This window comes from Triplophysa dalaica, chromosome 4 (assembly GCF_015846415.1).
Source record: "Triplophysa dalaica isolate WHDGS20190420 chromosome 4, ASM1584641v1, whole genome shotgun sequence".
In the NCBI taxonomy this organism is placed as follows: Eukaryota; Metazoa; Chordata; class Actinopteri; order Cypriniformes; family Nemacheilidae; genus Triplophysa; species Triplophysa dalaica.
In genome coordinates this window covers 13,647,920-13,671,836 of record NC_079545.1, presented here as the reverse complement: position 1 = coordinate 13,671,836, position 23,917 = coordinate 13,647,920, and the positions used below count along the sequence as shown (strand labels likewise).

Here is a 23,917-nt window from a genome sequence, read left to right as displayed (position 1 = left end):
CAGTTTAAGTAGATTTCAAACCAAGTACTTTCGACGTGAGTATATATCATCACATCTCAAATAAAAATGTGCAAAATTACTTCAATGTAGTGTAATGAGGAATCAAAGACAAAAAGTTCAAAGAAAAATATTCATTATGTTAAAAGGGCATGTGCTTATATTTATTTTAAAATAATGTCATAATACATAAACTCTCACTAGTTGTAAATTAGGCACATTTCTTTTTTTTTGTGAGAAAATTGTGTCCCAGTCATGTCCAAATAAGATTAACCGTAACCCATAACTTGCATCCTGAAAATTGTAACTATAAATTCATTTCAATTTAAAGAATACAGAGACTTTTTTGATATCAACATTGTATTAAATGTTAAAATGCAAAGCAGATAAATAAACAGCTATGAAAATCATTGTTTAGCAAACAAGCATTGCCATTTATGTAGGGTGAAGATTTAATGAGCATAACCAATTTAGCAATTACTCTTCTGAGAGGTGAACATAGTCCATAGACATTAAAAGAATGCAAAAATTAAAAGAATGCAGAGTAACGTTTCAGCAAAATATCATTGTAGAAGTTATTTAACAGACTGACAAAATCATCTTTAATTTGGTCTTTCAATTACTCTGCCAGGTCTGGTGTTGGTTCCTCAGAGATCAGAGTCACACATGATTCAGATACACCACTGAGTCTGCCACGCGTTCTTCTCCTACCCACCTTACTAAACTCTGGTGAGGTGTGGTCAACCCATGCCAGGCCCACAGCTTTAAGGTCCACGCTCCTCCGGTTCCTCAGGCTCCGACGCACTGAACCTCGACTCTTCGCCACGGGCTTCAGGATATCATCGATGTTAAAGTCAGTCTGTTGCCAGGAGGCCAAAGTGGGTTCTGTAGGTGCAGCTTTGCTGTCTGAAAACTCGGTCTCGTCTACAATTCTCTCATCTGCTTCTAGTGCAACATGGATCTTTACACAAGGAGATTTTAACACCTTTTGAACCTGGCCACATCTTTTTGGTGTCTTCTGCTCCGACCGCTCTGTGCTCATGGGGTCATTTGGTACCACGTTTGGAGTCTCAGAGTGCTCACTTTCATGAAGCTCTAGTCCATCACTATTGTTCTGGTTCAAACCTATAGCTTCGAATAACTCATGGCTGTCAATTTCACCAGTTTCACCTTCCAATTCCACAGAGTCAATAGCCGAGCTGCTAAATTTCCTTCTCTTGGTTGTGCCGGAGCTACGACGTTGGCGTGCAGGCCTTCCAGAGCCACGTCTGGCTTTGAGAGCCTTTGACCCGGAGTTGACTCTTCCTGCAGGACTCTCAGTGCTAGCTGAGGGTTCCAATAAAGTCATGCCCGTGTCTGATTGGTAGGCGGGGCTTGATGTCTGCTTGATCTCATTGGTCAATGTAGCATCAGACAAGGTCAAGCGATCGGTCTGGCTATGAAGAAGAGTGGGTGTCTGAATGTCATCTTTCACCGCACCTGTGTGGTTAAAGGGAAAAACAGTTAGACATTAGCTTATTAAAAGCACTCTGCCTAATGTGGTTCTGTTTTCCTGCCATCAAGGCTTCATCAATTTTAACACTTATTTTGCAGAAATCTTTTATCTAGTTGTAAATGACAGAATATTGGCTATGGGTGCAAAAAAAGAGTTATCATCTAGCAAAATTATGATCTCAAACTGTGTGGGTAACCAACTTTCGACAAGATTTTAAATGCCCTCTCCTGTTTTACATAAAAGCACCAGCTAAATAAATAGAGTAATGTAGATGTAACTAAGCCTTAAACCATCATCAAGTATGCTAACATGATTTTTCTTTGTCATTGCCGTAAGTCAGTGTCCAATTCATAAAGCAAAATTATGTTTTGCATTCTAACAGGTGACCACATCAAATAGTACAACAATGAACAGCTACATAAAATCTGATTTAATTCCTCCTGTATTCAAGGGGGAGATTATGTGTTGTATATCTAAGTCTTAAATACAACCACAAGAATGCAAAAAAGTACAACATTCTTGCAATGTGTGGGCTGAGAATTAAGGCTTCTGTGTACCTGCCAGCCTTTGGCTACCACCACCAAATCTAATGAATCTAATTTACCAACCGAATCTGTTGAACGGGAGCAGCCACAGATGTACAAATTTTATGTGGAATTTTGCAAAGAAGCAGAGCACTTTTTGCCAAAAATATCATTGAATGTCTTGTGGGCGACTTATAAACAAAGACTTTACCTGGTAGCTTTTCCGATGGCGTCTGTGTTGGCGTGGAGCTGAAATTGGCAGACTTCGTCTCAAATATGGGACTGAGCAGAGGGTTCTTGGAGGCAAAGTCTCTTTTGCCATATAAAGAACGATTCACCTCCTTAGTGCCAAAGCGCTTTTTGACGCCCGCAGTCAAGTTCTTGACACAAAACAAGGAGAAGATGAACATCGATACATTGGACCCTTTAGACCATTTGACCATAGAAACAAAATGAATCTTTACAAATGGCACATTGACATTAATATAGATAGCTCTGGGAGTTCAATAGTGGGTTGATGCTTTTAAAGCAAATACTGCAAAAACATTTCTTTAGTCTCCCATTTACCTCTCTGGAAGTTTACCCTGCTATAGTTTAGCAATGAAAGGGAACTATCAAAAGGTCAATTCAATAAAATGCGCTTAAAGGCTTTAGACATGTGAAATCAAGAAACTGACAAGCACTCATCATGCTATTTATATCCCAAAAGTTAAGTCCCAGTCACATCACATTAGTATTATTATTTCAGGCTCAGCATCAACTTGATTCCTGCTAAAATAATCGGAGTTTAAAAAAAACCCAGATTTACTAAGACTCTTCACATGTCGGCTTCACTTGATCTATAAATCCACTTCATAAGCTTCATACCTTCATCTTTCCTGAAGCAGACGCTGCTGCTGTGCGAGAGCTTTTCCGTTTCTCACTTACATTTTCTCCTGGTTGCTGCAACAAAGGAAACAGATTCTCATCCATTTGACAACATTCAATGTGTTTGCTCTTAATTGACAACATGGTCTAATTTATAGTTCCTCCAAATAATTAAACACATACAGTGAGGGAAAGAATTATTTTATCCGCCACTGATTTTGTTAGTTTGCCTGCTAACAAAGAAATGAAGGGTCTATCATTTTTATGATAGGTTTATTTTAACTGATAGAAGCCGAATATAAACCAAAAAAAAATCAAGGAAAAAATAAATAAAGGTGATTTGCATTTCAGTTAGTGAATTAAGTATTTAATCCCCAACCAACCATAAAGACTTCTGGTTCCAAAGATTGGTTATGTGCCTGGTCCAGAGATTAGTCCAGTCACTTTAAGAAAGTACTCCTAAATCAGCTTGTTATGTGTATAAAAGATGCCTGCCAACAGAATCTTTATCTTCAATTTCAACCTCTCTACCACCATGGTCAAGACCAATTAGGTTTCAAATGATGTCAGGGATAAGATTGTAGACCTGCGCAAACCTTGAATAGGCTACAGACTAACAGACAGAAGCTTGGTGATTAGGAGACAACTGTTGGTGTGATTATTTGGAAATAGAAGAAATATTAAATAACTATCAATTAACTGGGACCCCAGTTAGCAAGCAAACCATTGGTAACACGCTATGCCACAATGGATTAAATCCTGAAGCACCCGCAAAGTCCGCCTGCCCAAGATGGCCCACCTGGCTCATCTGAAGTTTGACAATGAACATCAAGATGATTGATGAAGTGATGCCAGACCAAAACTGACTTCTGTTTTTGGAGGGAGAGAAATGCTGACTATGACCCCAAGAAAAGCTCTGACCAACTATCAGAAATGTATTACCTCTGTGCTTGCCAACAAGGGTTTCTCTCTCCACAAAGTACAAAGTTATGTTTTGCTCAGGGATCAAACACTTATTTCACTGACTGAAAAGCAAATCAATTTATAACCTTAATATAAACAAATTCCCCTGATTTTGTTTTGATATTTTGTCTGTATCAGTTAAAATAAATCTACCATAAAAACGAAAGACCCTTCATTTCTTTGTAAGCAGGCAAACAAAATCAGCAGGGGATCAAATAATTATTTCCCTCACTGTATATTGTCATAAGTGAAACCAACGCAGCAAATACTGGAAAGTATTTTACAATAGAATTTTAAACATACTTGTTAACGAATTAGACATCATAAACCAAACCTAAACAATTGTAACTGTAATTCTTGGCTTATGTACATAAAGAAACATTTTTTTTGAATTAATGCATGAAAAAATAAACTATAACCAAATCTAATAAATGCTATAAAGACGATTCTCACATTTATAGTTAAAAATTCTAAAATGAACAGCAAATACACCTCAACAAACAAGTGTGAAGTGAAAACCTTCAATCAACACCCTCCACTTGATCTTGTTGAGTTTCTCAGCATGACTGCTGAAGCTGATCGGGGCAGAATTTCTACCTGCGCTCCACAGAAAAACATACCTTTCTTTTTCTACAGCGAGAGCGAGTGGGTTGAGTGCTGGCGTTGAATGAAAGCTGCTGCTCAGAGGTGCCAACAGACTGCAGATCAACTTCTGCTGCTGGGAAAGAAAACCACTGTCAGGTTTTATAAATCAACAGCAGTTAACAAGAGTGGAGAGCCTAGATCAGCTTGTGTATCCATATATATTCAAATTACTACATGACAGTCAAAGTCATGTTCAAGCATTGATATTGTCCCATAACTTTAAAACAAGTCCATTGTGTCCACACAATATTAAAAACCAAAGGTGTATTTTTTTTTGACATTATGCAGGTTTGTAAAAAAAAATATTTAAAGGGGGTCATATTTCTGCACCCCCCTCAAACTTCACAATTATTTAGCCATTCAGCTCAGAGTAAAAGTCGGTCTGAGAGAGAGCAATGGGAGAAAACAGCAGAGTCAGAAAATGTAACTCACTGGAGAGGGCCGGTGGCTGACCACTGGTGGCTGATGGCAGTTTTTCCTCCATCTGTGAGGCTGATGGTTCATCCTCATCCACTTGAAAAGCGGCATTCATAACTTCACTGTCTTGAGCCTGGGGCTGCCCTTGGTCTTCAGCCGAGAGCGTATCTGTCAGTTCAGATAAATGATTTCAATTCACACAGACAAGAGACTTTCTTTAAAGTCTAGGCCAGTGATTCTCCAACTTTTCAGATCAAGTACCAACTTCAATAAAATGAGTTGTTCCAACTACCACCTCTAATGACCGCCATTTAATATCATAAGAATAAACCCTAAAATTAATAGTAGAGCTGTGAATCTTTATCTTTACACATCCTCATCCAATTCTAATGTATTATTAATAATGCACACTCTTCATTTAAAGAATGTGTGTTTTCCATGTTTTTTCAAGCAAGTCAGCATTTATAGTGGACACCAAACAAAGTATAAACAGGGCTCTGTAAATGACTTATGGGGGATTTATTAACTTTGTGGGAACTTGCAGAAATACTACACATTTATATTAAAGACAAACAATGTGGAAAGAATATTTAACACATTAGATAAATAAATAAACAAACGTATACTTATACACCAAGAGAACTGTATATAACAAACAGTGACTCAGACTTCAAAAATACATCGCAATGTGTGTTTCACTGATTTAACCTCGAGTAGATGCAGACGCGTGTTGAATTAGTGCTTAAAAGCTTTAACAACAGCTTGAAACAGCGGTTCAAGTGCAGAAATACATAAACTTAATTTGCACACAGCTGGTCGCAAGAGAGAGTGAGGGACTTTATCGGTCTGCTCTCGCTCTGTGTTTGAGCTTGGAGTTACATCCACCAATGATTAATAAAAAAATCATTCATTGAACTATATTAAAATTGCAAATAGGCTGAGATGTATTCAGTATTTATCAATCATGTATGTTTAAAACATTTGAAATTGCATTCAAAAGATGAAATGTAAATTCATATAAAGTTTAAAATTTTCCGTAGTGTCAGATATCACCTAGGTCTCTTCAAGTACCAATAGTGGTTCGCATACCACAGTTTGAGAACCATTGCTCTAGTCTATTAGATTAATACTTTTCAGTCTTTGGGCAGAATTTTAAAACCTCTCCTTATAGTATCTACTGTTTTTGCACCAAGATTAAGGGTATTTTTTCCACCCTTTTCAACCAGTGTAAGCATTGAAAGCAAATGGTTTTGAAGGAGTGGTTCACTTTCTAAATACATTTTCATGATAATTTACTCACCCCCCCCCCCCCCCCATGTAATCCAAGATGTTTGTGTATTTGTTTCTTTAGTCGAAACGAAATTAAGGTTTTTGATGAAAACATTCCAAGATTTTTCTCAATATAGTGTACTTCAATGGACTCTTAACGGTTGAAGGTCAAAATGACAGTTTCAGTGCAGCTTCAAAGGGCTTTAAACGATACCAGACGATGAATAAATGTCTTATCTAGTGAAACTTTTATTTTTAAAGTCATTTAAAAATAAATACATTTATATGCTTTATAAACACAAATGCTCGCCTTGCTCTGTTCTGCGATGCACGGTCATGACTTCCGAAAATACGTAATTACGTTGAAAAGGTCACGCTTGATGTAGGTGGAAATACAGAGTCAGTGTTTATAAACAGTGTTTTATTGAACGTGCAAGTTTTCAACGTAATTACGTTATGTCATGAACACGCATCGTAGAACAGAGCAAGGCGAGCATTTGAGTTAATAAAGCATATACTTTTTATTTTTAAATGACAGATCGTTTCGCTAGATAAGACCTTTATTTATCGTCTGGTATAGTTTAAAGCCCTTTGAAGCTGCACTGAAACTGTCATCAAACCTTCAGACAGTCCATTGATATCCACTATATGGAGGAAAATCAACGAATGTTTTCATCAAAAGTCTTAATATCTTTTTGACAAAAAAAAACATTTTTGATGACATGGGGTCGATTAAATTATCATGAACATTTATTTTGAAAGTGAACTACTCCTTTAAGCGATTTTAAATATTTTAAGCTTGTAAAATACATAGGGGTAACAATTTACAATAAGGTGCTATTTGTTAACAATTAGTTAATTTATTAGCGAACATGAACTAACAATGATAGTACTTCTGCAACATTTATTTATATTAATGTGTGTTAACTTCAGCATTTCCTAATACATTATTAAAATCAAACATTGTCTCTGTTAACATTAATTAATCCACCATGAACTAACATGAATAACTCTATTGACATCAAATAATATTAACAAGGAACAAGGCCGAAAAACTAAATAGTTCGTGGTTTGCTAATATTAGCAAGCTAAGGCAAAAACTAATATTAAATAATAGCACCTTATTGTAAAGTGTTACCCACATAGGTCACATTTTTATGTACTCTTCAAACACTATCCTTGTTGACAATAATCTCGTAACTAACCCTTGCAGTTCTCTGAAGGCGTGTTTGATGGAGACTCTTCATCCATACTGGGGAAACCAATCTGAGGAGATACACGGACATACACATTTAGATTTGTGAACAAAGCACAAGATATTAATGTTATGTGATTAATCTTAAATCAGATTGTAGTGGAGTAGGCGGGGCGAGACCGTGGTTCGAGACCGGTGAGTAATTGTTAATGAGCGCCAGCTGTGCGCGCACCAGTCTCGAATCACGTAGGAGATCGGGAGCATATAAGAGAAGGGCGGCCGGACCATCGAAGAGATAGGACCAGGCCCGAACATGTTTGTATTTATGTTTTGTTCGCCTCACGGCGGTCGGCCGTGAGGGGCAGCCGGCTGTTATTACTTTATTAAATGTTTAAATGTCTTCCGGTTCCCGTCTCCTTCCTTCCTTTTAATTCCTATTAGTTTTTTTACACAGATATTTAGAAATGCTGGTGAAAGCCAAACCTTGTCAAATACATCATCACTGTACACAAGTCCAGTGGTCCGTCTATCAATAACAAAAATAGGAGAAGCTCCATTGCTTTGGGGACTGTTGAAGTCAGGTTGAGGAAGAGGGCCCTCGAATCTTTGAGGGGTCTTTAGAAGAGAGCGTTTTTTCCCCGTAGATGACGGAGGACACATTGGGGTGCCTCCCTTTTGCAGCGGGGTACTGGGCGGAAGGGTTTTGTCAAAGAACTCTGGGGAGAGTGGTAACCCGAAGCGAACACGCTTCTTGCGTACAGATGAGATCTCGTTGACATCTGTGAGTAGAAGATTGCATGTATTGAGGCTTTGAGACTTTTTTTTAATAAGAAGTAAACAAAGCTTTTCAAACAGGCAAGTCTCTCACCTGATGGCATAATTTCTGGTCTGGAAAGCATGGGTGAGGAAATAAGCTCATTCTTTGAATCTGAACACAATTCCGGTAGAGGTCTATGGCTCTCAGAGGATTGCATCTATAAAAGCAAAAATATAGTACATTACTGAATACATTTAACCACAACAGACCAATGCGGATTAATAGGTCTGTTAGAGTAAACAACGCCCAAAGGTTGCATTCTGAGCACTTTATACCAAATCACTTAGACACCTAATTGAACTCTATGGCCCGGTTTCACAGACACAGTTTAGCTTAAAACCAGGACTGTGCCTCAGTTGGATTAAGATATTTATGTCACTTTTATTAAAAAAAACGTATATATAGAATACATTACCGGTGTGCATCTCGAAACAAAAAAAATGGCATTGATATATTTTAAGATATTTCCACGCAAGTTATATTCAGTTAAGACAGGATTTACATTAATTTTAGTCTGGGACTAGCCTTAAAACTTATCTGTGAAACCAGGCCTATATAAAATATTGTTGTACAGGTAAAAGCAGATCGATATACCCTTTGCTCCTCTTGTGTTGTGAGAGTAGGGCAGGGGAGTGCTGTCTCAGTAATCTTGTCCTCACATTCCCCTCGTGGGGCCCTGCAGCGTTTCTTAGAGGGAGGAGGAGTCACAAAAGGGGATGGGCTTTGCGTGATCAGCTTGATCTCTTTTTCTATAGGACATCATGCAGTAGCAGAAAAAGATGTTCATGAGGACTTCAAGATCACAGAAAGGCATTTACAAAAGAGATGGGTTTTACTATATGGAGCATAAAAAAACTTTTGAAATTTTAGTTAGAAATGGAAAACTGATGCTTATGAGCCTTAAAATTAAGACATATTTTGGATAAACAATTTTTTAATGTCATTCAAAATGTTAGGTTGGAAAGGTGAATAATGTTTATTTAATTTGTTCTGACTCACATAGTCCCCCTATAACTGGCTAGCAAAATGAATGAGAAAAAAGCCATTGATCTTGAAAATACGTCAAAACGTAGTTTTTAAAAAAAAATTATGTGACGCATCTAATGGACTGTTCTTGGCATCTTTATTCTTGGTAATGGCAAAATAAATAAGGCAAAAATGTAATATTCATAAGATCAAAAACCTCTGAAATTATAACAGATTACTTAAACTGGAAGATGTCTTGCGTTTTTTCAATAACACTGAAAGTCCTCTGAAATGTAAGCGTTTATTTCAAGGCCAATAAGCATCTTCTGATTTATTCTACACGTCATCTTGCCGTGTTCTAACTGGAATCCACAATGAGACTTAAAACGCATCAAAGGCGCTTGATGTCTACACAAGCTAAGGTTTATTAGGCAGAAAATGCAAGCTATGGACATTGGCCAGGGTAGATGCCATATTTCATCTTTTGTGAATTAAAACCAGGCTGTAAGAGACAGACGTTCTGTCTTAGAGGGTTGAAACCTTGAATTTTGCCGTTGAATTCTCAGCCGATGCAACATAGTAATGTCTAACCAAGCAAATTCTGGACGAAGGGATGCAAACTTTTTTAGAGGAGACTAAGGTCAGACATGAAAAGCTTATGTCATGCTTTGTGCTAGAAATGTGGAAAAGTTTAGTTTTTCCTTTAACGCCCTAAGGACGTGGATCAGTAAGACATTTTAGTTTTGTCAAAAGTAGCAACCATCAAAAGTATGAGCAGAAACTTACCATTCTGAGAATCTTGTCCCAGAGTTCTTTCCACACACTCCTCTTCTTTCCTCTGTTCATCCTTCTCTTCATCATCCTCCATCAGGCACTGGAAAGCCTCCATCTTTTTCTTCAGAGAGTCACAACGTGAAACAAAAGGACTTCCCTGGAAAAGCTTTGAAAAGGTAGACAATAGTTTTCATACATACGTTTTTTCTCTTACGACGTGCTGTTCTGTTAAACACCTACCTGTGGGGTCCGTGGTGGTGTTTTTGCTGCTTGTTTGGCTCTGAAGCAGATGAGAGAGTTTGTTTCTGGAGATCCCCGGACCCCGATTGTGGATCTCCTTCTTGCCTTTAGCTGAGCCAACCTGGATTTATCTTGGAGAGACAACTTAAATGTGCTCAACTGATTTAATGTAGTATGCCGAATTCACATTAAAAAATAAGCGTACTTTATAAATGGCAAAATATTGCCATAGCAACTGGTGGTTGACACGGCCTGTGGTGCGACATGCTATGCTATGCCATCTTAAACAACAGTTTTAATAATTCTTTCATAATTAATATGCAGGCAGCTTTTATAAACATACTATATGTGACTGAGTGAAATTTACTTGTGATGATGTATTTGACAAGGTTTGGCTTTCACCGGCATTTCTAAATATCCGATTTTACATTAATCGTGTCATATTATTATCTTGTGCTATTTTTCTGGAATGGTTGGTGTGTCACACCATAGCACCGTTCAAACTAGTCACAGCAAAAAAGAAACCAAAGTATAAGTTTTTTCTTATGTGTTCATACGGTACAACATACTTTCAAATAAAAAATATATCATGAACATGTGGTTTAGTAGATATTAAGGAAAAGCAAACACAACATCAATCAGTAACACATTAAATGCAGTTTATTATGTTTTACCTTTAATCTTTGAGGAAGGTAAGAAACTCTGTGTTGATATGCCAAACTGTGATGGAGTGAGTTTGGAGAAATCCACATCAGCCTCAGTGTTCTGCTGGGATAAAGACAAAGCTGCCAGGGGTGGTCTGCTATCCATGGCTTCAGCGACCTCCATGCTTGAGTCCAGAACATAAGCTATGAGATCTGTTAAATTATATTAGTTCTAGATTAGATACTGTCATTCAAAACAACCAGACAAGTACACATAAGTTACACTATTTTACACTTCTGCAATACGAAATCTACTGAACGTTGATTTACACCTGTTAACTTCTATTGCAACAACAGACCACGGACGACTAACAACAGCTAACATAGATTAACGTTGCATATCTGCGTTTTTCTACCCTGAAATGAAAAAGATAAGTTAAATCATTAAAATCTCACTTAGAAATCGAAGTTTCAAGTTCATTTGTTAACAGCACACGGTTTTGTTTGGTTGCATTGAGTGGGATGTTGTTCAAACTTCGCTCCTTACCTCACGTTACAACGGCGCAAATATCCTTCCGCTCTCGTGTGACTAAAACCCCCAAATCACACAAATAAACGAACGACTGCTTTTTCTATCCCGCAAATGTACAAAGTATGTAAGCATATAGTTACAGAAATTGAACCTTTTATTTTTATTTTACGGACATATGCAGGAAGCACTCATTCACCTAACTCAACTGACCGTCCGTCTTGCAACAACCCCCTTGCCGTATGAATCAGCCAATCAGATTCAAGAAATGCGTCTCGTGCTTCAAAGCGGCCAATCAGCTTCCGGCGTATCAAACGCGACTGTTTCTCATGCTCACGTTATTTGTAGTTCTAATGGAGATTATTTATAAAGATACCTATATTTGTGTATTATATATTTTATTATATATTTTTTTCTATTTAATGTTTTTGTTTTTTGGCAATGTAAAAAATGTTGTATCATGCCAACAAAGCTCTTAGAGTCTTTGATTATGTTATCTAATTTTTATTCATTTCCATTTCATACCTTTCTAATTCAAAATATTTATATTAAATCATGTTCATTATATATTATATATGCAGATTCATTATACAAATAATGGACAGCTATCTCAGAAAACACAGAACGTTGCCCTAACGTTAGTTTTTGTTTATTTTTTTCCCAAAGTGACAGTAAAATGTTTTTTGTTTTTTTCAGAGGTTTTTTTGGAACCAGAAGATAACAGTTCCATGATGGTTATTTTTGGTTATTTTTAAATGGTAAAAATAGTCAAAACTTACGGAGCCGTTGAAGGGACATTTGCGGAAAAAAAGAAGACTTTCTCGGGCGCACGAGAAACTTTTTGCGTGCTCACGAGTTAGTATGTGCCTGTTATGCATAAAAAGGCCTTTAGATGGCACAAGTTTAAATGAAATGTAGATCAAATAGAAATTAATAGGTACGTCTATGCAGTTGGGAGGGGAAATTTTAAAACGTTTGATGTAAAACATGCACAACGTGTATTAATGCATGAAGGAAGTAACTTTTATAAGGCTAAATTCATTACACAGCTTAGGTGCCAAATACTATAACTGTATACAGGGGCGTAGCAAGCTTTTCAAAAGTGTGGGGGATGGATGTGGTTTGTTTGTTAACAATGAAAACGATGAATGCAATGACAGAACGGTACAATAGGTATAACATACAAGATAAGCTATGAGTGATACTAGAAAAGTATAAAAACACATTCGGAACACATAAGATAAGTCAAAACTTTGTTGTAAAATACATAACAGTAGACTTGCTAATGAATCAGAAATACTTTAATAATACCAGGGGGAAAAGACAGTGGAAAGCTTGATAGTGAAATAGGTCTGACAGGACTGTGACTGCTAAAGTTTGCTTACTTGCACCTTGAAAAGGGGAGTATAAAAAAACACACACACAAGGCTTTTTCTCTGGTGGTATAAATAAATCTGTTTTTAAACATTAAAATAATATTAACTTTTCTTTCATAGTTGTTCAACAGGTACAGTCAAACATAATAGGTAAGTATCCACATAAGTATTCAGCTAAACAAAAAAAACAATGCCCAAAATATCAAAATCAATAAACCAATAAATACACTGCTTAACAAGGACAATTTGTCCCTCCTCCTCGTCAATTCACAGCCTTCTTCATCACAGTTACTTTATACATTACATGCCACATAAATAACCGAATTTATCTATCTTTGAACAATATCCCAATTGGCAATTAGCATTAGTCTAAAAACAAAATATAATTCAGAAAATACTCGACATATCAACAAAACATAAACTAAACATCTTCCCAAACACATATCAAGGTTATTTAAAAACCTCAAAAGCATAAACACTCATTCAAAGTAACTGGAATAGGGAGGCGTAAATAACCATAACCGTTCCCGCCTCCTCAGCACGAGCTGACCGATCAATCTAAAACATCAAGAGAGGCGGGACTTGAGGCAGAACAGCCAATCTGTTTGAGTGGGAGGGGAGAGGAAGCAGCCGCATCGAGCGCAGATACAGAGCTGTATTGCGTTTGTACAAAACTGCGGAAAACTGCAGAAAAACTGCGTGTGGACAAACACTATACGAGCTTATGAAATAACCGATTCGTCAACGAATGCCACGATCACTCTTATTTATATTGTACAGACATGAACAAGGCCACTGGAATTCTTCCCATACACAATAGACTAAGCAGTAATAGTATTTGGCACCTAAGCTGTGTAATGAATTTAGCCTTTTAAAAGCTACTGCCTTCATGCATTAATACACGTTGTGCGTGTTTTACATCAAACGTTTTAAAATATCCCCTCCCAACTGCATAGACGTACCTATTAATTTCTATTTAATCTACATTTCATTTAAACTTGTGCCATCTAAAGGCCTTTTTATGCATAACAGGCACATACTAACTCGTGAGCACGCAAAAAGTTTCTCGTGCGCACGAGAAAGTCTTCTTTTTTTCCGCAAATGTCCCTTCAACGGCTCCGTAAAAACTGGTAAACGTCAGTGACATGAGCAATAAAGAAATTATAAGATTAAATTAACACATATTATATACTGACCAAATGAAACTAACAAATGTGCCCTTTAATGGCTGAAAACAATAAACTAGTTAAGCTAAATGAAAATAAAATCATATATATCCATGTGTATTTCTTTAGTGTGGTTGTCTGTTACTGTATGTGTAACGCGGCAATTGCCAACAAAACACAGACAAATGAATTAGTTTGACTAACCGCGTGAAGTTCATGTCCGGCTTATTTTAGCACTGGGACCGCGCCATCTATCAGTTTCAAACGATCTCCAAATCCAGCTTTATATCCACCGTTTATATAACATCCATCACTGAAATGCCGTAAACAAACAAGCCCAAGAATAACGAGCTGCAGCCCTACAGGTTACGAAACAGGGATCCAGACATATCAAAAACGTTGTTAAGCATGAGAAGCCAGAACTTACAACAGTGTAAATAAGTCAGAATGCATGAAATATGAAAGTATTTTTCTGGGTTGTAGGCCTATGTCTGAAAGAGACATACCTGAAGCTTTAGCTGCCCACTAAGCAGCAATTTGTGCTTTGCTGTGACAGAGAGTCAAAACTTTTTTCTTTAACCGAGTGGAAAAACACATTTTAACCACCTTTTAGAAGCACCACCATTTCTAAAACCTTTACACAACCTGTTTGATGTGTTAATGCATGGAATTTAACAAACAATAAATGTGGATTATTAGCTTCATAAATTACTAGGCTTTGTCATACATCAAACTATTATTATCGAAATACAGAATAAAAATCGCAAAAGTACTCCACACGTATAGATGACAATCTACAGGGCAATCATCTGCATCTTTTTTCACAGATGTGCTCATGCAGAGAATGTTTCAGTGCTCGATATGGAGATTGACAGTCAGGGCTTTATACATCATAAAAGCTTTGTCGTCTTTATTGGATAGGCTGATCCTTCAGCAGATGTATGGAGCGATGTTCGGCCGTGCCAGGTTGGCATGGAGAGCGTGTTGAATCTGATTGTGTTGAGTGAAGAACAGAGAGCACAAACAGTCTTCTGGTGAATGTGCCAGGAGAGCCCAGGTGTTTCATGACATGGACGAGTCTGCTGCAGGCTATAGGCTACTACACTCTGAATGACAATAAATGCCTTCCTCATAAACTGGCATTTTCCACCAAAACGTTTCTTGTTGTGACAAATACCATTAATAATGAATACAATTTGCTTCATATTTCTTTGACCTTTCTTAACTTTAACAGATTAGCATTGTTTGTTATGCCTCCCCGCCATCATTATCTATCTTCCTCAAAAACCCCAAAGCTATGTCTACCCTTAAATAGCTGGTATAAACAGAAGGCGTAAACAAATTTAAGCAAAGGTCAGTAAGACAAAAAATTGTTGTATATGCGGATTTTGTTATAGCAGGGATGAAACCGTTACAAACCGATCGAGAAACAAAACTTTAAACCATGCACCTCACATTAACAAATTACCAAAAATAACCTGTTTTATAAATCTGGTACCAGAGTATACCATGTGACATATACTTGTAGTGTACGGTATTCTTTAAGTTACTAAAACCATGTAAATACAATAGCACATCAACGTGATAGGTGTTTTCTATCATGATATAAAAGTGCAATAATGATAAGGATATAACATTTTTATAACATAGTTTCAAAAAGAATCTTATTGACATGAAAGGGATAGTTCAAGTGAAAAGTCATTAATCATTTACTCACCCTCATATCATTCCAACACTGCATGACTTTCTTTCCTCTGCAGAATACAAAATAAGACATTTTGAAGAACGTTGGTAACCAAACAACATTGACGCCATTGACTTCCATTTTATGGACACAAAACCACTGAGACATTCCTCAAAATATCTTTTGTGTTCCACAGAAGAATCCGTCATAAACAGGTTTTGAATGAAATTATAAATACATGAATACAGAATTCTTGTGAACTATCCCTTTAAATGTCTAAGGGTTATGAAAGAAGGTGCAAGAAGGCTTGACACAAATCATGAAAACTTACAGAGTTGGTTTAGCGTCAACGTTACTGCAAGCACTTCTGATATCCACTAATTTGGATTCAGCAGTTAAGGCTGACTCACTAGCTCTTTGACATGTTCTCGCCGTGCGTCCTATTTCTGTCAAATATTGTGGCGAACTTGTAAGTTTTTTCTCATTAATTCTTTGATGCCTGTGGTAGCTTTGCGTGTATTTCTAGTTTGCCTCCAACTGCAGAACACACATACGTCTTGTTAGCAGGGTATTAAAGCTGAGCTGATAATCACATTATATCCCCATCTGTAATTAAGAGACAGTTTGTAGTTGCAGTATACATCCCAGTGTTAGTTCAAGAAGAGTATATCTACACAATGTATGTGTTTATGTGGGGAGTTACACAGTTTTGCAACATCAAAAGCTCCTTTAAACGAAAATGATCAGAGATTTAGTTTATTCCTAAAGAAATGCAGTCAGGCAATGCAAACAGCCTCCATCTCGGAAATAATAAATTGTTTGATCTTGAAATCTCTCCTTTTGTTTGACTCGAGGTATATCTTTGTGGGAGGCTGAGCTAAGTGTGGATGTCAGAAGAAACTGTCTGGTGTCTTCTTTAAACTTTGATGTCTGCTGCCTACGATTTTTACATTTCCCTGCTTTGACTGAACATTCAGCTACCGAAACGGAATAGTGTTTTACAGGTGTGGGCAGGCTTTGCGCTGTCATTGTGCTAGATGTTGGTTATCATGTCTTAATTCACAAAGGGTCTGCTGCATGTTTACAGACGGTACTCCCGTCCTTCGAATGAGACATTTAACCGAAGTGGTCATTAAAAATGCCAAATTCAAATTCGCCCATTCGCCTCTATACATCATCATTGTCACCTAATCATTACCATATGTACTAATTGGCTTCGTAACTCTGTCTCCTCTCTACCAATAAGCTGTTGTGTGGTGGGCGTTCTGGCACAATATGGGTTCCGTCGCATCATCCAGGTGGATGCTGCACATTGGTGGTGGTTGAGGAGATTCCCCCCTTCCATGTTAAGCACTTTGAGTACCCAGAAAAGCACTTTATAAATGTAAAAAATTAATGAAATGAATTAATTAATTAATTACTTCTACAAAAGATGTCCTTCGAGAATGAGGAGAGTTGATTGGTATGACTTGAACGCCAGGAACGGATGTGGGAACTAACCGACAAGCAGCATTCATTCTTTAATAGAAAAGCTTGACGCTAGCAAAGGTCAAACATAAAGATAAATTGACATATCAAAATGAGTGAAATTAAGTGTTTCTGTTAACATTTCTTTTGGAGTATGTTCCATTTAAATAAATATGAACTATATATAAATAATAATATTTAAATATAAAACTGTGTATAAAACCGTCAAAATAGAACATAAGTATAAACATAGACTAAAACAAAGCCTTGAAGCATAGAAAACAGCAAAAGTGTGTATACCTTCAGGCAATCTTTAAAAAAGATTCTAAACATTACGTCTAATGTCCCTGCCAAAGGATGTATTCACTTTTAACAACTTTTTAGCAATCTTATGTTATGTCATAAGATAAAACGTGAAAATACTTTCTTTTTTGTTAAACACATATCGTATTTCAGTCAATGTACCAAAAACCCATTAAAAAAAACATTGACTTTGGAGCTTTGGAGCGATGTTAACTCACTTCCTGGTTTTGCATTCAAAAATATAATATAATATAATGTCTGAGGCTCCCTATAGTGTCACATAAGGCTCTTTTTATGCTTGCAACAGGAGTTTGTGTAGGCCAACGTTTCCTTCAAATTGATTCATCTCTTCCATGAAAGCCATTGGAAGTCGTGACTAAACCAACAATCAATGGATGATTGTGAAGCGGTGTTGAAAGTCAAGGATTGTAACCTTGATCCTTATCACTATTGTCACTTCATCAATAAAGAGCTCATTGACTGTTGCGTGTCAGATAAAGTAGTACTGAGGACATCTGAAGACAGCAGTGAGAGATCATTCTGGTTATAATAACTCATATGGAAATTATGCAGCTACACTCCCTACAGAGCCGTGAAGATCTTGGCAAACAGGCTTGGTGTCAGGTCAGTCCGTTTGGCCCAGATCCTTTTGGCTGAACTTTCTGCAACCACCTTGAAAATTATTCAAGGTAACAGGACCAGAAGAGTGTAACGTCAATGTGAATTGAAATTTTCAATTTTATTTTCATATCGTGGCATATTTTGAAATCTGAAATTGCATGTTTTTCAAGCAAGAAAAACATGAAGGGACAATTCTTCAGAAATTGATTGGATGGTGAAAATGGGTGTTCCATAACCGAGAAAACGCAAAAATCACAACATGAGTAAAAGCGATGATGTATTTAGCTCTGACAGGATAGCAATCTACTTACCTTTACGACTGAGGATTGCAAGGGTGTAAACTGATGGGACAAGCGCAGAACGTTAATCCAATTTTATGTTCTGTAAGCATTCAGGGTTGAAATACTCTCAACACAGCTGTGAATTTACAGATATTCCTTCTTCAATGCGTAAAAATATTGTAGCAGATGCATTTTAAAAACATATTTGGGTATTATGCATTAAAAAGAAATAAAACATTTCAATGTCATTTTCAGAATATGTGAACATAGATGCACAGTCACATTGTGAACTGATCTCTACTTTTATTTTCTGTAGATATATACATATATATAAAAAATAAGGGCATATGTACAATGGTAATAAATATCAACTTTTTGTACAAGCAAAATAAGTTACTTAACATAATTATCTAAAGAAAAAACAGCAACAAATAATTAAAAATGCAAGAAAATAGATTTTAAATTTGAACAGCAACCACAAAGAAGCGTCAGGTTTAAAGCCATGTGAGATGATAAGATCTGTGATGACCGTATTTTTCATCAAGCAGGAAATACTGGTCAGTACAAAAAAAGCCATGCATGATGCAAACAAAGATACGTAACACTTCCGGTCACTCAGTGAATTTACATTGGTCGTTTGACAGTTTTATCAAAGCGGTTAGTAAAATTAAGAACTGTAAGATTCCACGTGTAAGTCAGAGGCCCGCCCTGGGAAGTCCTGGCAGAATGTTTCTCAGCGTACATTTAAGTCCCAAGATCTTTTTCCAACAAGAGTAAACTTCCCTCTTACGCTGTGTGGCACAGATTCCAGACAAAGCGAATGACAAAAGAGAAAGCTGCTTAAGAAGACCTTAAAGCTATCATGCCACAAAAAATAGCATTCCATTAAAACAAGAGTAGTAGAACAAAGACTTCAAACAACACTTAATTTCTGTGCAACAAACTCCAAACCATAAAAAGAGAAGAATAAAGGAAAGGAGAAAATAGAAACGTGTGCAGTCTGCTTTGGCTTCACCCAAGGTGAAGAGGCACAGGTATGACAATTTTTTTTAACATTAAGTATTGTTAAACTTATGCTTTTAGCAAAACATCATGCAACAGAGTATGGACCAGCGATGACCAATCGTAGTGCCTCTCCACCCGCGGGGTCACGAATAACATGTATCTCCTTCATTTGTCGTCACAATCAAGGTCAATGGAATGAAACGTCCTCTGCGTTTTCACCCTGTTTTGTATTTAGTCTGTTTAAAATCTGCAAAGCCCACGCTGAAAGAGATAAGAGGGATACAGCCTGTTAGCGAACGGTTTTAATGAGTTATGTAAACACAGAACGTCATGCCAAGTAACATAATGAAACGGAAGCGTTTATTTGGTGTAGTCTTACTTGTGTTTGATCAGCGGTAGCCTCTCATTAGTCACTTATGATGGACTTATCAACAAGCTCAGCTCATTGTTAGTCCTTGAAAAATCCCGCTCATCGAGAGTAAATTGGCTTTAGGACTTTTAGGAGTTTCATTCCAACGTGTCGCTTCATTCACCTGGTTCAAGTAGGCAAACACTGTAGTTGTACTTCATTTGGCAGTTCGAGCTAAATTTATATAATAATGCACTTGCTGTCACATCCAATAAAGTCTTAGTACAGCGTTCCTTTCCCATCTTCCTCATGCTACTGTCTTGGATTTTGAGGTGGATAAGAACGTCAACGAGTCCTCGTTCATATTTCAGATGAAACCAGATATCGTAAAAAAAAAAAAACATTTTAAGGCTTGCAATAAACAGACAGAAAAACCTCACAATATATTAGTGCTGCAAGCACATTTTTCAGAAAAAATACAATGTTAAAAAAGTCATCGGGCTGTAAAGAAAGAAAGGCAAAGCGTTTTTGTCCATTGCTCCAGTCCAGTCTCTGTTTTACAGGTCACTCAATTTTTTCTCTCTCTTCTCTTTGAAACACCTCCTGAGAGAAGAGCATGATTGTCATCTAGCGTTTTGTCCTCTATGTCTCCTCTCACTTGGTTTCTTTTCACAAAAAGCTATCGTCTCCAAACACCTGCCTTGATCGAGGCAAGCGACTTGGGCGCCAAAATACGAGAGCAGAGCTCCTTGTCCTCCAGCTTGCCAAATGATTTTGATATGTAGCCAGAACTCTGCCTAACACAGATCGGACTGACAGCTACATTTGGCTGGTCGGGTTCCTCTCAGAGATGTACCTGTGTTTGCCTGTTAGCCATGCTCAACACGAGGCCGTTGCTCTTTAAATAAAGACATTTACAAAAGTTTTGCTAGACGTGTTCGGTCTTGTTTGAGTGTTAGTAAGTGTGAGAACCAGAAGAATACGAGGGAATGTTGTAAAGCGTGGTGGCCCTACAGTGTGGAACGGCAAAAGTTCAGACAGAGAATGAATAGTTTGCGAGTAGAGAAAGATGGAGAGGGTTCCCCAAGCAGGAGGTAGGTAGGTGAGGTTGTCTGTGGATTCTACACAGAAGACTCCTCAGGGTTGGCGTCGGGCAGGACGCTCCTCTGCTGGAGGGTTCTCCGGAGCTCCTCTTTGAACGGACTGGAGTAGTCGTTGTCTCGGCTGCCCAGCCCAAGTCCACTCCCCATGCCTATTCCTACTCCTCCACTCCCTCTCTCCTCTCCGGCCGTGCTCAAATTCAGCCGGATGTACCCGTTGGTGCCCGAGTTGCGGATGTTGGTGAGGCTCAACCTGCTTGGCGAGTGAATAGGCTGACCTGGAATGGTGCTCGGAGATGCAGAGTTGCTTGTGGAGCACATGGCGTGCCCGGGCACAATTTTAAGGGACCCGTCTGAGTAATAGTAATTTGCGCCTGTCTCCCAGAATCTATCCTCATCGTTGGCCATCTTGCTGGGAATGAACGGCGGGCGGCTGGTCGGCTCTTTGGGTAATGTAATGGGGTACACTAAGGTGCTTTCCAATGGTTTCATTTCCACCCCTTTGCCCAGTGCCAGCTTCAGTCTTCTACGAAGGTACAAAGAGGCGATAAGCAACATCAAACAAACAGCTCCCAAAGTGATCACCAGGACCCAGAATAATCCCATGCTGCCGTCGGGAGCGCGGGCCTCCATAAAAACAGGAGCGCTGGCCACCACCGCGACCTGGTATCTCTCCGTCTGGAATTTCGCGCCCTGTTCCTCTGAGTAGCAAACGTAGCGGCCTGCTTGAAGAGAGCCGGCTTGAGGGATGACGAGGGAACGAAGGGCTCGGTCGAATCGAGGTCCAATGGCCTCTCCTTCTATTAAGGCGAGCTCACGGTCATTGATTTCCCAAAACGGCTGGGCCAAGTTAGAAACCAGATGGCAGGGAAGTACCAGGTCTGATCCGACGACCACCGTCACATTTTTCACCCTAGAATGATCTGAGAATAAAAGAAAATATTTAAACATATAAAATCTCCTTTTTTTATTAACCGTACAAGTTTGTGGGTCTGTACATTGAAAAAGGCTGCTCAATGTGTCCTGCAGGGGGCAGTGTATGTCTGACGTACCAGGGCTGGGGATGGAGACGGGCTTATCAAACTTGGCTTTTCCTCGATTGAACCTCTCCAGCATGAGGTCCTGGGAGAGCGTAGATGTGGAGCTGCGGGGGGGAGAGCAAATATTGACGATGTGTCAGAAGGCTGTTAGGCACACTGCTATAGGGATAGCTTCAGACTACAAAGGACGGGCAGTAGAAGAAGACTGTAAACTGACAAGAAGTGAGAGGTGAGGAAAGAAGAGTCCCGCAGAGCAGGTGGTTCATAACAAGAGAAGTACATAGGAATTATGGAGAAAGTGGTGAGGTTCAAGAGTGAACGGATGACAGTAAGATTGTTAGCAGAGTCGTCCGGCAAGGGATAAAGTGAACAAAGGGAGGACAATAGAGAGATGGATTTACCCGCGGTGGAGGTCGATGCGGACACATGCGCGTCCCTCGCTGTCCCAGGCACAGTACGGGTCTCTGGACAGCAGGCAGTCTGGCTGAGAATGATACCGGCTACAGTTTGCCAAGGGCAGCTGAAGAACTTCAGAGCGCGAGCCGATGTACAAATACTTCTGTAGACAAACACAGAAATATGTGGACACATGCTTATACAGGAAAGAAAACAAGTCTTTCAAAACTGGTTAATGCCAGTGAGTGGGTTGTATTCGAGTAATTGTATTTCATTACTATCCCTAAAAATATACACTATACTTAATTTAGCTTAATTGCATTTTAAAGAAAAACAAATGAGAAAACGTATTAGTCTCTAACTTTGCCATTATATGGTCATTGAATGCTTCAATCTGATTGGTTGACAAACGTTCTATGGGTATGCATTAACTTTCAGTAAAATGCACACCTATGAAGGTGCTTCAGGTCTGCTGACCGCATAACAGTTCTATATGACTTCGCCAAGTTTAAACAACAAAAGAGAAGTTATAGCGTAGCCTTCAGCCCATCATTCGTTTTCCTCCTCATGCTGCTTATAACCGATAATACATATATTTTGAAAGACGTACTATTACAAAAGATTTTTTTACTGCTGAAGATATAAACAATATGTGAAATATTGTCATCACTGGCTTTTCTGTCACATTATCGCAAACACGCAGGTGTGGGCATGATCTCACGCTCTCTCATTCACACAAACACACACACCCACATGGCTCAAGTCCGTTTGCTCTAACAGAAAAGATGCGCAAGAAAGTCGTCCTACCATCAACTGCATTTTAAAGACGATAACACGACAAACATTGAAATAAACATTTAAACAGGGTCCTTTGGTGTGGTAACCGTGATATAAGCGTATAGTTGTCTCCGGTCTGTTCAATTATTTAAAAGTTAAGGCCTGTCGTCAATTAATCCTTACACATTCACCTGGTAAACATGAGACTGCCTTACAGTGTTAGGTCAAATCACACTCCTAAGAATATTTCTTTTTTATTTTCCCTTAGCTTATAATGTAAATTACAAGCCATTCTCTATTGCATGATGGTCATTTATCCATTTTAGTTATATTAAATAACATCATTGAAAATTAACCTCACTGAAGTCATGAAGTATCAAGATGTTTATCAGCCAGAAAAAAAATATAAAATGTATTATTTAGGAATGTGAATTCCTACAGCCTTTTAAAGGAACTGTCTTCATTTACTCACCCTCAAGTTGTTCTCAATCTGTATACATTTCTTTGCTCTGACGAACACAGAGATACACATTTGGAAGAATGCTTGTAACCAAACAGTTCTTGGCCACCATTGACTACCATATTAGGAAAAATTGCTTTATAGATTTATTTGTTATGCTGAACACAAAGGAAGATATTTTGAAGAATGTAGGACAGCAAACAGTTCTTTTGACTAATATTGTAATTGACAATATTTTACTACCAAACAATGTTTTACTACTATGGCTGTCAATAGTGGCCAAGAACTGTTTGGTCACAAGCATTCTTCCAAATATCTTTTCTCTGTTCATCATAGCAAAGAAACATATGCAGATATGGAACAACTCGAGAGTGAGTTAATGAAGTCCGAATTTAGATTTTTGGTTGAGTTGTCCCTTTAATAAATACAATCTTTATCTAAAGTGTTAGAGTAAAAACTTTTTCAATTACATTTCCAAAAGCGAAGAAAAACGTAGGTACTAGTATGTTTTCGGCTACATACTTTTTTTACTTCCTTTTTTTAATCGAAC

At 38.0% G+C, this 23,917-nt stretch overlaps 2 protein-coding genes across 4 annotated transcripts in view; both read right to left on the bottom strand.

The window, feature by feature from the left end:
* Positions 1–157: 157 nt before the first annotated feature.
* cdca2 (cell division cycle associated 2) lies at positions 158–11,561 on the bottom strand. Of its 2 annotated transcripts, none has more exons than XM_056746187.1 (13): positions 11,361–11,561; positions 10,844–11,026; positions 10,170–10,300; positions 9,942–10,095; positions 8,784–8,938; positions 8,241–8,346; positions 7,856–8,151; positions 7,383–7,443; positions 4,924–5,076; positions 4,467–4,564; positions 2,884–2,958; positions 2,228–2,396; positions 158–1,476 (listed from the first exon to the last, which is right to left on the bottom strand). In XM_056746187.1, exons 2-13 carry the CDS (start codon positions 10,995–10,997, stop codon positions 617–619), a joined length of 2,412 nt encoding a protein of 803 aa, XP_056602165.1. In that variant the 5' UTR covers positions 10,998–11,026; positions 11,361–11,561; the 3' UTR covers positions 158–616. The 2 variants fall into 2 exon arrangements, with proteins under 2 accessions (XP_056602165.1, XP_056602166.1); XM_056746188.1 differs by having other exon boundaries at positions 4,467–4,561.
* A 6,927-nt stretch (positions 11,562–18,488) lies between these two features.
* Positions 18,489–23,917, bottom strand: part of sema4c (sema domain, immunoglobulin domain (Ig), transmembrane domain (TM) and short cytoplasmic domain, (semaphorin) 4C) — a 45,710-nt gene continuing 40,281 nt past the window's right edge. The window contains exons 13-16 of one of the 2 annotated variants that reach the window (XR_008906505.1): positions 22,136–22,293; positions 21,747–21,838; positions 19,625–21,617; positions 18,489–19,506 (exon numbers count right to left, since the gene is read on the bottom strand). Coding sequence is in view for 1 of the 2 variants with exons in the window: in XM_056746185.1 (XP_056602163.1) it covers positions 20,716–21,617; positions 21,747–21,838; positions 22,136–22,293 (1,152 nt within the window). In the remaining variant the exon portion in view is untranslated. Of the gene's footprint in view, positions 21,618–21,746; positions 21,839–22,135; positions 22,294–23,917 lie in introns of both variants that reach the window. The other variant, XM_056746185.1, reaches the window with a different exon arrangement.